An 18,545-nucleotide genomic window follows, 5' to 3' on the forward strand; every position below is an offset into this window, starting at 1 on the left:
GGAAAAGGAGCGCAGTGCGTTATTATATGCACGTACATGTTTATGAGAACCGAACCGGTTTATGAGACCCGAACCGATTTATGTGAACACATTTACGAGCTCATACTTATGAACACCCATATGTTGTATGCACAGATATGTGCACCGAAGAGATGTGAGATCTGACTTGGCCAGCTCTGTCAGAACCTTCGCCTTTATATATGTACACGTAAAAAAAAAAAAAAATCAATAAATTAAACAAAACTAAACTAAACTGAATTGAACTGAATTGAACTAAGACTTAAATTTTTCCTATTATGTCATCAAGCGTTTGAAAAGGTGTTTCATGATATATGAAAAAAATGGGGAAAAAAGCACGCACTTGCAAAATATGTTTAACAAAATGGTGATCATTAAAAAGGCACTAAATTTATTTTCATAAATGACGCTCAAAAGGGCACGAGGTAACCCCCTTTGTTAACATAATGTCATGCGGAATTCCACAAAAAAAAAAAAAAAAAAAAAAACACTAAAGTATATATACAACACAAATGTATACATACGTGTATGTGCAAAGCCGAGGTGCCTAGGTGGGAAGTCTTAAATGTGTTCATAAAAAATACGTTGATTAGAGGTTGGGGGGGAGGCAGAAGGGATCAGGCGTTTTATTTATTTATTTTTATTTATTTCATTTTTTTATTTGTTTATTTTTTTTTTTTATTTATTTTTTTTTTTATTTATTTTTATTTATTTCATTTTTTTATTTGTTTATTTTTTTTTTTTTTTTTTTTTTTTTTTTTTTTTTTTTTTTTTTTTTTTTTTTTTTTTTTTTTTTTTTTTTTTTTTTTTTTTTTTTTTTTTTTTTTTTTTTTTTTTTTTTTTTTTTTTTTTTTTTTTTTTTTTTTTTTTTTTTTTTTTTTTTTTTTTTTTTTTTTTTTTTTTTTTTTTTTTTTTTTTTTTTTTTTTTTTTTTATTTATTTTTATTTATTTCATTTTTTTATTTGTTTATTTTTTTTTTTTATTTATTTTTTTTTTTATTTATTTTTATTTATTTCATTTTTTTATTTGTTTATTTTTATTTATTTCATTTTTTTATTTGTTTATTTCATTTTTTTTTATTTTTCCCCTTGCTCGTTCCCACCGCTTGACACATTTCGCACCCATATAATAATACTGAAAGGATGTTTTTTCCTTCATTAAAATCCTATCGCATGATATAAGCACACACGTACATGTATATCAATATCATGACAAGGTGGCATAATGGAACTGTTGACTATTTTTATAACTGCTCGATTCATACATCCCAATTGCTTTCCTATATATATATATATAGATATATTAGATCTTGCATCCTTTGTCTCACTTGGTCCTTTTATTATTTTTTTTCAGCCCATGATGTTCTCATTATTATTACCCTTGTCTGCACCACGGTTCTTACCCCCACTATTCTTACTCCCACTGTTCTTACCACCACTACTCTTACCACCTCTACTCTTACCACCACCTGCGCTCTTGCAACGGCTGCTCTTAGCAGCGCTACTCTTAATTCCAACAATGTTTCCTGTCGTTATATTCTCACTTGGTTTCTTATGCTTGTCGGCACTGGTGTTCGGTTTTTTGGAGCGAATGGATCCTGCATAATGACTATTACTACTACTATCATTTGTTATTCTTATATTTCCCTTTGCTTTGATTGAATTGTCATCAATGAGTGTGCGTGCGATGGTATTATTTGGAGCTACATTTGTAAATTCCTCCCCCTTCCTCCTACCACTACTTGCACTTCTGTTTATTCCTCTTTCTGCTTTGCGCTGCATTGCTGTAGGGTAGAATCTACAATTACTACTTCTACTTATGCGACTATTACTACTACCACTTCTGCTACTATGGCTATTGTCATTACATTGATTGTAATTCTCATCAACTTGATTAACCAATAGACCTTCATCTATGTAACGAAGGGTGTGAATATTAAGACTGTTATTACTACTGCTTTGAGGGTCCTCTGGTGACATGGCGTTCTCTCGTGAGTTATATATTTTATGTCTATTGTTCAAGTACAGTGATAAAGCACTATTGTCCACGTTCATGTTTGTACTATTCTTAATGTCACTGCAATGATTGTTATTGTTGTAGTGATTGTCATATTTACTTTCACTATTATTATTATTATTGTCATCATTATCATCATTGTCATCATTGTCATCATTGTCATCATTGTCATCATTGTCATCGTTATAACTAACATTACGAGTAGTGTTATTCACTTCAGTAAAAACGGGATTCTTCGAAATAACATTGCTCAGTCTTAAATATTCTTGTTTTATTCTGTTTTCCATCTTGTCAATGTCATTTTCCATTTCACTGCTCCTACTTAGCGACACGTTTCTATAACATGGGATGTGATTATTATAACCTCCTCCTCCATTCATCGTGTTCATCTGCTTTTTTTCGTCTATGTTTTTTTTTTCTCTATTTTCTGATGCTGTGAAGTTTCCATTCCCAACACTGTTTTTACTCATGATATAACTTTTAATGTCCACATTCTTATTCTCGTTATTACTGCAGTTAGCACCTCCACTACCTTTGTTATTATTATTATTGCTACAACAACTACTACTACTACTACTACCTAACTGTTCATTCCTTTGTTTAATTAAATTGTAAATTAAATTTTGCTGCCTTTCATCGAACTCTTTAAACTTATTAGCCAAATCTATATTTGCATACACCTTATTAAAGTAGTTAGAACTCATCGAGTTGGTGTGCTCCATCAGCATGTTACTGCTGCCGGGACGATTCACACCAGCACCACTGTTATATGCTGTTTCATGATCTTTGGAGAAATTTCTCATGGCTGTGTGAGACGAATTTGAAAAGTTACTTCTTGTAATTTCACTATTTGTGTTTCCAGCGTAACTTGAGTTTATTTCATATGTATTGTTTAAAAAAATCATCTCTTTTTTGCGTTCTCCAGGACTATTCGTGCTGTTCATTAGCTCATGCAAGCTGTTTCCATTTCCCCTGCGATTGCTGTCAATTGGGTTACTACTTCCAATAAAGTTCATATTAATGTTCGTGTTCATTTTTCTCATCTCTTCTTTTCTCTCCTCAATGTTGAAAAATGAATTTGTGTTGTGGTATTTTTTGAAAAACACCGAATTCAGCTTGTTGTCATACTGATTTTTGTAGTACACGGTGGGGTAAACATTCATGTTCTCACTTCCAACCTTTCCATTATCGTGTGATTCAACGTCCATGCTGCTGCTGTCCATTTTCACCATGTTATATTTGGGCTCAACAACAGCTCTTCTACCTGAATTATTCATATTCATCATTATTCCATTAGTTCCTAAGAAAAAGGAATCCCTCGAGTGATCATCGCTTCCACTACCTATGTTGTCTATGCCAATGTTGTCAATTCCAATGGTGCCTGGGCCGATGTTATTCTTTCGATTATAAGAATTTTTGCCATTAAGTTCTTCTATCATACTTATGATGTTTGATTCGCTCATACTTTTAGCTTGATCTGCTGCTATAGCTGCTCCAGCTGCTGCTTCTGCCGTGGTGCATGCAAAATTCTTGTTCTTGAATACATTTTGAAACTTCAGATCTGACATGCTAGTCCCCTCCCTCCTTCCTCCTCCAATGGTGTTGTCGACAGGATAGTGTGCAACAGACATATCTTCTCTCATTGAAAAATCAGGGTATGTACAAATATCGCCACTCAATTGCCCGAAGCTAGTCAACTTCTTAAAGAGCAATGCATTTGTTGTTTTTCCTGTATCAGTGTCTTGTGCATTTTTTTCCAAATGGGTTAAACTATTGCTGTTACTGTTGTTATTATTGTTACTCTTATTGTTATTGCCACTACCACAGCTGATACTATTAATGTTAGCACTCTTTGTACTCATGTTGATGTTGTAAGTAGAAGATGAAGATGAGGGTGGTGGGGGTGGAGGACAGTTGGGTTCGTTCATAAAATTAGACACACAGCTATTACTGTTCATGAAAAAATCGTGAACTCTTCGTTTGTTGCTTTCCATGCGGTTCATGTTTGGTGTTGTGTTGTTAAATATTTCCTTACACTCATAATGCATCATAATATTCTTCTTATTTATCTCAATGTTGTGGTGCATAAAATTATCTGCCATGTTGTTATACAATGCATGATATTTGTTTTCAAAATTTCCTTTTGTTTTGCTGCTATATATATTATTCATATTGGCATTCTCTATAACTGGGGAACTCGTTCTACTATTGTTACTGCTGCTGCAGCTGGGACTCACATTTCTATTTTTATTTACACATTCGACATTGTAAATTGGAGCATCGTTCATAGCAACTGCAGCTTCGTTCATAGCAATCGCAGGATCGTTCATAGCAATCGCAGGATCGTTCTTTTCATCCTTCATTCTGCTCAAGTTGTTGTAAAATATTTCCGGAGTGGTGTTTCCAAAGTTTTTCTGGAAAGAGCTCGTGTTGTTAGCCAGAGATACTGCATTGTCATCCGCATGGATATCATCATGATTATATTCCTTTTTCTTTTTTTTCTCTCTATTTTTCTGTTTTCTCCTGTCATAATTACTATCTTCGCCATCCTTTCCCTCCTTCTTCTTCTCCTCCTCCTCATCCTCACAACCTATGTTTTGCAAAACATTTGTGAATTCAATTTTTCCTTCATTCGGCAGGATCATATTTCCAATTTTGTTATCATATGAAGAAGAAAAATTCATAAAATTGTCATAAAAGTTCATTTTTTTGCTTTTTTCATTTTCGTCAACATTACTACTACATTCATTTATCTGCATCCTCTTACGCTGCTGCTGTTCAAGGAGCAGTTTTCTATTTTCCTTCTCTTTTTCCTTCTCTTTTTCCTTCTCATTTTCTTTCTCATTTTCTTTTTCTTTTTCAAAGCTTTCCTTATCATTTTTATTATTTATAAAATGTTGTATGGAGGCTTTAAAATCCTCTAAAAAGGAAAAATTATTGGTTTTCACACTTTGGTTATTTCGCACATATACATTAGCAGCTGTGCTATTGATATTGTTGCTGTTTGGGTAGTTGGATGGAGATGACGCCATGGCTTGTTTTTGTTGCTGCTTCTGTTGCTTCTGTTGCTGCTGTTGTTGTTGTTGTTGTACTTCTTCTTCTTCATTTTCACTTTTCTTTTGTGCACTCTTTTTCTCCATGTCAAGATAGCAAATGCGTGTTTTGCTGCTGTTCCAGTATATCTTATCAAAATAATCGATATTATTATAATAGCCTTTGTTCATACTGGTACCACTACTTATGTTAAGATCTCTTGATATGTTCTCGCTTGATGGAGAAATTTTTAAAAGGTTCGGAGATTCCTCATGCTCATAATTACAGTTGAGATGCACATTGGTATTAGTATGACCTCCTCCTCCTCCACCACTTTGGCCACTCGTGTGTGTATTAACATCATCTACTGATCCCAACTGATTAATGGGTAGAAGTTGTTGATGAACATTCAGATTATTCGTGCTGAATGAATTGCTTTTGTAATTTTGGATTCCATATATTTCGTTCATATGCTTGTTCTTCATCTGCACGGCGTTGTTCTCGTTGTATGATCTATTTTTCAGTATTCTGTTTTTCTCAAAGAGGGGAAGATTTCTTCCGCTCCGTTGGATGTTCAGCTTGTTTATGCTGCCAAGAATGTCCATACTAGCATCCGCGTTCATATCTCCAACATGGTTTACACTGGGCATGACATTAGAGCTATCTATATCACCTACAGGTACTGCATCGTTGGTGTAATTCAACTTACCATACATATCGTGGAACTTGTTGAAACTGGTGGTGTAAAGGTTTCCATTTTCTAGTATTCCTCCTTTCATGTGATCTTCTTGTGGGATGAGTGGATATTGCACATCTGTGTAATTACCACGTTCTTCTTTCATAATGTTGCTTTGTTCAAATATATTGTTTCGTCTTTCTTGATCCAAGTTCATGAAAGTGGAAATATTGTTTTGGTAACAACCCTTCGCCATCCTCCTATGAGTTAATGCACCACTATTACGTGTGTTGTTATTTGCCCCAAGTGTATCACTAAAATCAGTTGCCATTGCAGATCCCGGAACAAAATTTTCTGAGTTAAATATTCCTTTTCCAATTTTGGTTGTTTCACATTTTTCAAAATTGTTGTATAGGCCTCCGCCTTCTCGAACATAACCATAATCTAAGATATTACTACTACTGCTGAGATTATCCGAAAAGTGTAAAGTTGAATGTGGTTTTTCTTTATTGTTAAGAATTTCTGCACTTTGATTGAGAACTCTAAGCATATTTTCATAAATATCATTTCGTCTAATCATGATATATTCATTAATGATGTATCTTTGAATGATTTTATCGATGATAATGATTAGAAAATTATAAATAATTTGTTTTCTTTCATATATATCATAAACTGGAGAATTGTTTTTCCATAAAATGTAAATAAAATTATGTTCCTTTATATTTTCCTTAATGAGATTATTGGCATCTTTTTTAACAGCTTCAAAAGTACTTTGTCCTTGTATGAATTTTTCTTTTAATTTTTTTATATTATTATTACTTATAATATTTTTTAATAATAAATAATCAAATATTTTATCAACAGATAGGTTAATAAAAAATTCAATATTTGTCGTTGTTTCATCTGTTTTTTTAATTTCATTAAATTGTGGAATGATCATTTCATTTTCATACACTAACAGTTTTATCACCATATTTAATCCATATACTTGGAATGCGTTCAATAACAGTAGGGAAAAATTTGATACATTCACATCTGCAAATTTTTGATTTATTTCTTCATCTCTTTTTGTTTCTTTAATATATTTTATTTCATTTTTTCGTTTTTTTATTTCTATCATTTCTTTTTCATAATTCTCTATGCATTTTCTAGTCTCCATTTTGATATTTTCTATCTCTTTGATGAATTTCTTGTACTCGTTTTCTTCCTCTTCCATTGCATTCTCTTCCACAACATTCTCTTCCACAACATTCACTTCCACTCCATTCTCTTCCTTCTGACACATCTGCATGGCATTGTTCATGCGTCCTCTTCGATTCATTATGTCCATTTCACGCATACCATTGATATTGTCGTTTATGCCAAATTTTCCTTCTCCAACCAGAAATTCCCTGGGCATAACTTTCCTGTTACTATTGCTATTACTATTGCCATTACTATTGCTATTACTATTGCTATTACTATTGTTATTGCTATTACTATGACTATTGCTATTAATATTATCCATGAAAGGGACATGTTTACTTGATCCCCCTCCTCCTCCACTCGTAAACATATTCCTGTTTTCACCAAAGTTAAAGAATGTTGTTTTATTTTCTCTCTCATTTTTTCCTCCATCTGTTGCATCTATAAAGGAGATTCTTCTTTGATTAGGGTAGATCTTGCTCATTAAACCACTCGATTGTATGCTGTTCGAATATGTTAACAGGTGCCTGTTCGTTAGTAGTTCTTCATGCAAGAGATTGTTATCATTATTGTTTGTACTGGTGCCAATAGTAGTTGCCATAGTAGCATTGTTGTTATTACCACTAATAATAATATTATTGCTGCTATTCTTGTCAAGGTGCTTATTTAGAGCTAAATGCAACGCAACATTCATGTTCTTTTCCCTGCCCATAAATACCAGCTTCTGGACTTCTCTCACGGTTTCTTCATCCATGTTTTTCAACATTTCGAATTTGTTTTTCATAGAATCGATAGATGTGTGCAGGTAATTACTGTGCGCGCTGCGCGTTTCCAAGGGTAAATTATTGCTGCTGCTAATAATTCTGCTGAAACTACTCATTTTCAAAATCTCATTAGCTCTTTTATTCTCATCATCAAAGAGGGAAATGTTATTGTCATACATCGCGGTTCTTTCTGCCTCCATGCGTAAAAGGTACTCCATACCTTGCATCTGATTTTTTATGTTTCTAGTTCTATTTATGTTTTTCAGGTTCTCCTGGTTGTGTAAATTTTGCACCTTTTGCATATTCTGTAGTTTCTGTAATTTCCCTAACTTCTCCAATTCTAACTTCTCCAATTCTAACTTCTCCAATTCTAACTTCTCCAATTCCAACTTCTCCAATTCCAACTTCTCCAATTCCACCTTGTGTAAATTTTCTATGCCTTCCACATTTCCCACATGGCCAAAGTAATCAACATTTTCTGTTAATGCACTGGATTTATCTCTATTCTGGAAAATTCCACGCCTCCCACTCCCATGAGAATCACGATCCATATGGATTACTCCTCCTTCTCGTTGTTCATCTTCCTCTTCTTCCATGATGCCAAACCCCCTTCTTCTATAGCCATCGACAATACTTCTAACTATGACTTGATCATTTTCTTCTTTATTTTCTTGTTCCTTTAGACTCCTAATAATTTCGTTGTGTTCATCTGTTTTTTCAAAGTGTAAGATTTCTCTTCTCTCATGGGGATAATACAACGCATCGCCATTGTCATCAACATCATTATTTCTGGGGTGATAATCCTGGTACTCCTTTTTATTCGCTTTAAAAAAAATGTTTCCAAAGTTTCTTTTCTCTTGCATCGCTTGCGTCACTTCCATATCTTGCGTCACTTTCATATCTTGCATCACTTTCATATCTTGCATCACTTTCATATCTTGCATCACTTTCATATCTTGCATCACTTTCATATCTTGCATCACTTTCATATCTTGCATCACTTCCATATTTTGCATCACTTCCATATTTTGCATCACTTCCATATTTTGCATCACTTCCATCTCTCGCTTATGAACTTTAAAAAATATTTTTTTGATTTGCTTCATAATATCACTTTCTATTTCCTTATTCCTCATTTTTGTCTTCACATTGTTTTTTTTTTTTGATAATAATTTACGATCAGTTAGTTCTTCTTTTTCTTCATAAAATTTATATAATAAGAAAAACTGTTCAATGGTATTCAACTTGAACATTTTTTTATTTTTTATAAAATTCATAATTTCAAAATCATCTCTAAGATATATTTGTGCATTCAAATTCTTCATAATTATTGTAAATATGTTCGTTATTTTCAGGTATACACTTTTTGTACTCCCCAGTATTTGAGTTCTCAATTTTTGGCACGTATTAATTCCTTGTTGATTCAGAGCATAGTTCAGGTTGTATAAAATGTTGTGGAAATGTGAAAGTGCAATTCCTTGTGCGTCCTTCGCTCTTTGTGCGTCCTTCGCTCTTTGTGCGTCCTTCTCTCCTTGTGTGTCCTTCGCTCTTTGTGTGTCCTTCGCTCTTTGTGTGTCCTTCGCTCCTTGTGTGTCCTTCGCTCCTTGTGTGTCCTTCGCTCCTTGTGTGTCCTTCACTCCTTGTGCATCGCTATTATCACGGGGTTTTGAATCAATGATTGGCGAGCTAACAGTTCTGGTCGACGTATTTACCCCGACTTGTACAAATTTCAAGTGCTTCTTCAAAGCATATACAATGATATCTCCGTTATGTTTTTTCACGTGTAAATTCTTCTTGAATAGATAGGAAAAGCAATTGATTAATTCATACAGAAATTTCACTGGGACTCTTCTATCCATGTGTGCGCTTACATGTTTAAACATTTCCTGCGTTAAATTTATCTCAACGTAGTTCTTTTTTTTCTTTATCAATGATTCCTTTCCAAAAGCACTCAAAATATAAAATAAGGTTTTTCTCAATTTTGAAAAATAAAAATATACCTTATAAATAAAACTACTTCGTATAATATTATCGATTACAAGTTTAGTTTCTCTCACTAGAAAGATAAAATCTGTGCTTAGCTTTCCATATATTTCTTCATCCTTTCTTTTGTGAACATCATTTTTCTTCCCTTCTTCTGCTGCCATGGATCTAATATTTTCATCATTGTTGTAATTTGTTCTATCCTTAATTTCTACGCTAGATGCAATATTATTCATGTGGAAAAACTCGTTATGATGAAATTTGAACAGTGTTTTATTCATGCACAATAACAACGGATCACTAATTCGTCGCTTTCCTCCAACCTCTTTTTCTGTTTTTTTATTCCATTCTTTATCCGAATCTAAGATCGATGTCTCATCCATACTTGTACCTGCTCCAGCGGAGGCGAATTTTCTTTTTTCTTTACTGCTTTTAGGTTTATTCGCTGGGTTCATCTTATTATTTGGCGATGAGTCTGCCTGCCCCTGCTGCTCCTGCTGTTTCTGTTCACTTTCTTCTCTTTTAACTCCTCTTTTTTTGGGTGACATATATTCATTAGCTCCTTGGCTCATTGGAGTCTCTACACTTTCATGAGCACTTTCCATGTTCTTGTTGTATACATATAGACCATCCTGTGAAAATTTTCCTCCTTTTATTCTAACACCTCCTTGGGCATAACTTGTGCACTCTCCTTCTCTTCGCTCTTCCTCCTCATCATCATCTGCATCAACGTCTTCAGATTCCCTGTTATCATCAATATACTCGTCCTCTTCCTCTGCATCGTCCTCTGCATCTTCATCAGCATCTTCATCAGCATCCTCGTCATCATCCTCTACATCCTCCACGGTGTCATCTGATATGTCATCTTCCTCTTCTTCATCATCTAATTCTCCAAGTTCATCTAGATCCTCAAGGTCATCATACTCATCTCTATCATCACATTCATTGTATTCTTCTTTCGCCTCGCCACCCAGCTGTTCCCTTGAGTCATTAACGTCTTTACCATCCTTTGCATCTTTCACGTCTTTACCATCCTTTGCACCTTTCACGTCTTTACCATCCTTTGCAATTTTCATGTCTTTACGATCATTTGCATCTTTCACTTCATTAACAAGTTCATGTTTTGCCACCCTTCCATTAGGTGCACTTTCTGCCCGTGCATGTGCAATTTTTGTTTCTTGTGTTTTGGCCGTGTCCATTTTGCTTGTTTCTTCGCAGGCAAAGGACTTTGCATTTTTCATAGCCTGATTTCTTTTATCATTAATGTTCATTTTAAGAATTCTATTGATGTAGCTATTTTCATCTTCCAAATTATCTGCTACTTCCAATTCACTGTCTAGTACAGTTTGCAAATCGGATGCTAGTGGGCATATTGCCTTGACAGTTCTGTCTGGAATTTTAAATACGAGGTTGTTATTGCTACCACTAGCAGCACTGCCAGCATTAGTGGTAGTAACACTGGTTGAGTATGTTTTTTTTTTTCTTTTTAAATCTTCCGTTACATTATAAAAATAGTAATCCGGATTGTTGAATTCTAAGATGACGGAGTGTAAAAACATTCTAAAGCACCAATATTTATCTAGATTACTTAGTGAGGGGTTGAGGTACTTCTTATCTGATACCAATGGATGACCTATATGTCTCATATGAACACGTATTTGATGTGTTCTACCAGTATGAATTTTAACATTACAAAGGGTAAACTCTTTTGTGTAATTTTCTATTTCTTTAGGATCTGTATAAAAATATTCTTCTGCTATGGAATTGCATCTAAAACAGAGGTGATGACATACATTTCTTTTGATAGCAGGGTATCCATGTCTGTTCTCATACTTTTTATTATTGTTCAGTTTTGACATATTTAACTTTTTCAATAATATTTCTTTCTTGGAAAGTTTATCGTCATAGAGGTCATCCTCTGAGGTGTATTCCTCGCTTTCTATGTTCTTCATTTGTTCTTGTTGCTCTTGTACTTGTTCTTCTTTACATTTGTTATTAATTTTCTCCTTTTCATACCTTTGTTTTCTATGTTTTGAAACCTTCTTTGATTTCATTTTTTTCATTTTCTTTTTCCTACGTTCTGTAACAAGCGAATCTGAATGGTAGTTCATAATTACGTTATAACTGCTTCTCTGTAAGAAGGAGCAGTACTCATCATTACCAGCATCATCACTATCAGCATCATCACTATCTACATCACCATTATCAGCATAATCATTATCAGCAGTATCATCATGCTTCAGCTCTTGTGGATCATACTGGGCAGTTCCATAAAGACTACCCATGTTGCACACATTTCGGTTGGTAGATGTGTAATTTTTTTCTGTAGGTCTGCGGGAGTTGGGAACTTTCTTCAGGACAAAATATCTATGTGCAATATTAACAGTGTTCTTTTTAGCTTCATCCAAAAATTTATAATAATCATTGCAATATATTTCTTTGTTTATGTCTTTCTTAACTGTACTATTACAGTTGTATTTTCCATCTAATATTTCCTTAACAATATCCTCAATGTGTCTCTTAAGTTTAAAAATTTTGACACAATTATATTCTGTATATGCATCCGTACCACCAGTTTTTACAACCAGACTAAAGTGACTTTTACTATGGAAGTTATTATATTCATGCGTTTGAATAGATTTATTAATAAACCCTTTTTTCTTTTTAATTCTTCCATGACAGAGTAGTATATATTCTTTATATACATTTCTCTTTCTAAATTGATCAAATAGAAAATCTCGTGCATCCTTTGTTTTTGCAATAATTAAACTTCCTGATGTTTCCAAATCAATTCGGTGACATAATCCACATTCCAATTTATGCCATTTTTTTACAGTCTCCAAATGTGGAAAAGATTTCATCATATATAAATGAAATGATTCAACTCTACCACTATATATAACATCGTTTAACGATATGCTGTTAATAATTTTTAATACATCTCGGTTTTTTTTAATTAATAAATTACATTTCTTACAAAATTTTGCAACTATATTTTCACACTTGTTACATATATTCTCCATGTCCTTACAAGGAACACACATAAATTTTGTTTTTATCTTACACTTTATACAGATTTTCTCCAAAATATTGTAAAAATAATCACTATATTTATTAATATTCACTAAGAAGTTATATCTATTATGTGATGTATAAGCTGAACAATGATAGTAAGCAGGTTTGTAAATGACCATCCAGGTTTTCCCTTCATTGCATATATATGGAATGTCTTTATTGTATATTCTTTTAAATTTATTTTTCTTTGTATATTTGCCACTGTTGTTATTTATGCCCTGCATACTACTACCTCCTCCAGTTACGACCCCCGAGCCATTACCAATATTTCCTGCGTTTGTTAAAATCGAAGAAGTATTATTTAGATCGTTATCATTGTTCATACAAACATTTGTACCATCCTTCATTGTTATAATATGTCCTCCTACTATAATTTGCGTCGCAGCTCCTACTCCTCCTCCTTTGCCACCCTTAACATTCATTGATATATCTCTTAATTTTCCATCTTCCATTTGAACATCCATTTGGTTTGTGCTTAAAGTAATATTTTTCACACTCTCTATCATTCCAGATTTTTTTCCTTTAATAGTTGTAGTCGCTGTGATGGGTGCATTACCTACAGTTGTTATTGTTGCCTCAATTTGTGTCGCTGAATTTTTCACACTTCCACTATTTTTTCTAGATGGAGATTGATCATATAACAAGGGATAGGAATTCTTCAGCAAATTTCCCCCAGCTACTCCTCTTTTATCGTAGATATTACTGATTCCTCCGATTGTATTCTCACTCTGAGAATCATCATTTGTTAATCCTACCACTTTTGTAATATTTACTTTTAAATCTTTAGAATTTGTTATTACTGTATCTAGTTTTTCTGCATGATGGCATTTCTTAGTACTGCTAAGAATATTTTTAGACATACCAGTAGCGCTTGTTGGGTACAAATTCAAACAGTTCGTCTTATCCATGTATGTATTCATGAGTAGATGATTAATTTCGACATTTCTAACGTATATATCTTTTATAATGTTTGTTTTTCCATTATGTGCCACAAAAGTATCGTATATTTCTTTCATTTTTCCAATATCAATGGGACTCACCTTGAGGTCTTTGCTATTACTAATAAGAGCATTCGAAATTAGAGAATCATGAATCGGTGCAGCACACGTCAACTGTTCACTATTTCGTTCATTGTTTCTTTCATTGTTTCTTTCACTGTTTCGTTCATTGTTTCGTTCATTGTTTTGTTCATTGTTTTGTTCATTGTTTTGTTCATTGTTTTGTTCACTGTTTCTTGATTCATAAGCACCAATGTAATTAAGATGGAAACGCTTCTGTGCTGATGTCGTCGGGGAATTGCTACGATTGTGCATTTCATTTATCAAATCACTGTTATATTTGAATACTAACGAATAGAAAGAAGAGGCAGATGATGGTGCACACTCTTTTAAGCAATTAATTTTCTTTACTGCAATGTTAAAATTTAGCTTAAATTTAATAATATTGTGCATATTTATATATCTCTTCAAGGCACTTTCATGCATTGGATCGTTTTCATTCATTGCTGCTATTGTCGTCAATTCTATATCTGTTAATATTTCTTTTTTGCTTTCTCCAACGTCGTATTTTTTCTTATCGACATGATGCCTTTGCATTTTGGTGCGACATGCATCTTCTTCGTTTTTTCCAAATTTTTCTTTGCCTGCACCTCGTGCTCCTACTGCTACTGTCTGACCCACACCACCAATTGATGATGTTCGAACCATGAGTGATAATAATGAGTCCTTGCTTACAAACTCATCAATACTGAGATTTTCAAAAAAGCCAATATCCTTTTCATAATTTTCAGTCAAGTCTTTTAAGTAGCTTTCTTTCATTATTTGTACATATTCAGCGTTTAACTGCTGATAGTATTTTTTATTCATTTCGATTAAATAATTTGCGTTAATATGTTTTAAAGATGATTTATGTTCCATCAATTCATTTAAAATTTTCTTATTGCTAATAAGAATTAATATATAAATTATTTTACTAATGTTTATATTGACTAGTACATCTTCTTCACCTGTATCATCTTGAATATTTTTTTTTTTTTTCTTTTTCTCTCCATCTTCATCCAAGTCTTCCTCTTCTTCCTCTTCTTCTTCTTCTTCTTCATCATCCTCCTGTTCTTCTTCGTCACCTTCAGCATCTTCTAATATTCCATTGTTTCCTGCATTTTTTCTCTTCTTTTTCTTTCCCTTCCTACCAGTTTGCACACTATTATTATTATTATCTACATCAGCGACCAATTCAGTCTTTACATTTCCATTAGGAATTCTAATATTGGAATTTGTCTGCTGTAATTGTTTTACTTTTTCTTCATCATTTCTTCCCTTCGTTACATCTATCAGGCGTGAATTACCCACTAGATTATCTGGAACTAGAGCTCTTCTTCTTCCTCCTCCTCCTGCTTCTGCTACCGATTCTGTCGTTACACTAACAGAGCCATGGCTTTCAAGTCGTAAGAATTGCGCTTCCTCAAAATTTACCTTATTATAGTAAACATAATCATTGAAGTAAATAATGTTGTTAAGAATATAATCTAAATCAAGAAGAGAAAAATAATTACCAGCAAAGAGGTATACAAATAAGAAAATGTTTGTTCTTATATTTATATCTAATATGTGTTGTATTAGTATTAATATTTTATCATAAAATGTGTACTCCCTTTTGAATATATCATATATGTACTTAATGTCCACTTGCTTTTTTTTTTTAATATTTTTTTTATTTCTTGCTTTGCTTTTGTCACTTGGATTATCTGGAAAGAGAATTTTATAAATAATTTTTCTCTTTAACATGTTTATGAATTTTATCAAATTTTCATTATCGTACAGATTGAACTTGGTTGATGGATTCATTTCATTTCCTTCTCCTCTGTTCAATTCATTCAAAATAGTCATTCCGTGTTTATCATTTTCGATGTGCTTGCTGTGTGATATTGTTAATGCGTTAGGTGCTGCTCCTCCTCCTTTGCTTATTTTCATAGCACTAGATGTGGTACTTATACTAACACCACCAGTTGATACATATCTTTTCGAATTTTCCTCTGTTCCAAACTTGTTATATAACTTAATCATCAATTGGTTCATGGCATTGAGGAATTCTTCACCTACAGTTAAGTAGTTCTCTGATAGCAAGTTTTCCATTCGTATTACATTTTTTTTTAATTTTTTCTTCGTTATTTCGATCAGTTCATTATACAAATATGATGTGATGCTTTCCATCTTGTCCTTTTTGTCAATTTGATCTGTAATATTTTTACAAAAATAGTTGTTAATAACATCTTCATTGTTTTGTGCCTCAATATTCTGAGGATCTTTAATTGGTGATTCGCCCTTTTTCGGTTCCTCCTTTTTGGAATCCACTTGTTTTGACCCTTCCTCCACGCTGGTCTTCTTTTTTTCCTCCTCACCATAAATCTGACTGTTTCCTTTCTTCTTTTTTTCTTTAATTTGCTGATTATTTTCGTTCACCTTTTTTATTCTCTCCTTTTTCTTATCCCCTTCTAGGCCTGCTTCTACTCCTGCTTCTACTCCTGCTTCTACCCCTGCTTCTACTCCTGCTTCTACTCCTGCTTCTACTCCTGCTTCTACCCCTGCTTCTACTCCTGCTTCTACTTCATTCCGGTTCTTGTTTCCAATTCCGCTTTGCTTTCCTGCATTCTTTTCGCTATTATTCATTTCTGATTTTTGTGGCATTTTTCCATTTTCCTTAATGGAAGTACTCTCTACTACCTTGATGTGACCACTTCCTCGTTGTCCTTTCTTTTTGCCATTTTTATTTTCATTTTTCTTCTGATTTTGGGTACCCTTTTTTATGCTATGTTGTTCATCGGCTTGTCCCGTCTTTTCCATTTCTGTCTGTGCCTCAGCGTCATGTGCAATGTCTTTTATATTGGTTTTTTTTTGTTGGATCTTCTCGTTTTTCTTCCGGCTCAAATTATCCACATTGCCATTATCATGCGGGTCCTTACTACTGTTATTGTTGCTATTACTGTTGCTATTGTTGTTGCTATTGTTGTTGCTATTGTTGTTGCTATTGTTGTTGCTACTATTGTTGCTACTATTGTTGCTATTATTATCCCTTTTACCACCATCCCCTTTGCTCTTCCCAACCTCGTTCTTTTCCTTCTGTGGATGTGAAATGTCACCCATTTTAGAAGTTGTAAGCGAACGTTTGCTATTGTTATCCATTTGAAACGAAGAATCTGATGGATTCACCTTTTTAGCATTTCTCTGCTCCGATTTCTTTGATACAGATTCGATGAATGTCTTTGATTCATTATTCACTTCTAGTTTCGACGATTGAATTGATTTGTGTTGAGCACTTTGGGTATTATGTACATGTTGGGAATCAATGTTACGTACTTTTTTTTCCTTTCCATCATCTGTTTTATTTTTTAATTTGTTTTCATTATTCAAGTTAGAACTTCGTGAAGTTCCACCAACTTCTGCAGCTTTTGCATTTTCTTTGCTAGTATTCTTCTCCTCTTCTCCTTTTAATTTCTTATTTACTTCCTTTTTTTTGGATAATTCATTCATTATTTTGTTATATACATTTTCTGTGTTCTTTTCGAAACATTTTTGTATATTATACACATTCTTAACATGTTCTTTGCTTAATTTGTCAAATTCGATTAATAGAACTTCTTCAATATCATTTTTCCCGTTATTTTTATGCACGTTCAAATGGATAGATGTATCACTCGAGCTAGTTCCATATACACTATTTCTACAAGTAGTGCCACATACTGTTCCAGAAGCATGGGTAATAATACTATCCTTTTCTTTTTTTCCTTTAAACCTGTCAATAGAATTTATATACGGATGATGATTATGATGATGATATTCTCCAGAATTTTTATCCAAAATTTTTTTTTCATTACACAATATATCTTCATCTTCATATAATGCATTGTTAAATATAATGGTGGTATTTTCCATTTCATCTAAAATACGGTTATCATCCCCTGAGAAGTTGGAAATGTTATCACTCGAAACAGACAACACTGAGCTATTCGTTGATCGATAGGAATTCTCCAGCACACTTAATTCGTTCATTAGATCCTTATTTTGGTACAGTTTTTGCATTAATTCATCATTCCAGTCGAATTCATCTGTTGCCATGGTTCCCTCCTTTCCTGTAGCAGTGCCAGAAGCAGTGCCAGAAGCAGTGCCAGTAGAAGCACCAGCAGAAGCACCAGTAGAAGAAGCACCATTTATAGCTCTAATAACCCCTCCACTACTTCCTAATCTGTCTTGTTGCACAATCTTTTGAGAATTATCACTACTACGTGCGTGTGGGGTTACATTTTTTTTTCGATTCATGTCTTCTCCTATAAGATGCGCAAGATTCATTTCGGAATTATTTCTAATAGTACTAATCAATTTTTCCTGCTCTTTTATATAATTCATTTTTTTTCTTAACTCTTCTTTTTGAATTTTTTCGCATAAGCATATGTAATTACTTCTACAACTGGAGCAGAAATTTGTTTTGTTTAACTTTGGATATTCTATGCATTTTATATGAACATTGTTCATGTTATGATTTTTTTTAAATTGTATAACTATGGTGTTATTATACTTTTTAAGCAATTTCTTTATGCTGCATGAGAATTTCCTGATTTTTTCTAAACAATACAACTCGGACTCTTCGTATACGTTTATTTCTTCAAGTTTTATTTCGACATTTTCTTTTATTAATTTGCGTTCCTTGATTTTGGGGATGAACCAGTTAAGGATGTAATCTTGCAGAAGCAGTTTCGAGTAGCATATTATCATTCCTGTACATGTGAGACAAAAAAATGG

General features: G+C 33.2%; 1 protein-coding gene across 1 annotated transcript in view; it reads right to left on the reverse strand.

The window, feature by feature from the left end:
* Nucleotides 1–1,367: 1,367 nt before the first annotated feature.
* The window catches only part of PGO_102000 (RNA pseudouridylate synthase), a gene marked incomplete at both ends in the record, with an annotated part of 34,873 nt that continues 17,695 nt past the window's right edge, over nt 1,368–18,545 (reverse strand). Inside the window, one exon of the mRNA XM_028688230.1 lies at nt 1,368–18,520. Within this exon, the coding sequence (XP_028544031.1) occupies nt 1,368–18,520 (17,153 nt within the window). The remainder of the gene's footprint in view (nt 18,521–18,545) is intronic.

The sequence above is a fragment of the Plasmodium gonderi genome (assembly GCF_002157705.1).
Source record: "Plasmodium gonderi DNA, contig: Chr10, whole genome shotgun sequence".
NCBI classification, from domain to species: Eukaryota; Apicomplexa; class Aconoidasida; order Haemosporida; family Plasmodiidae; genus Plasmodium; species Plasmodium gonderi.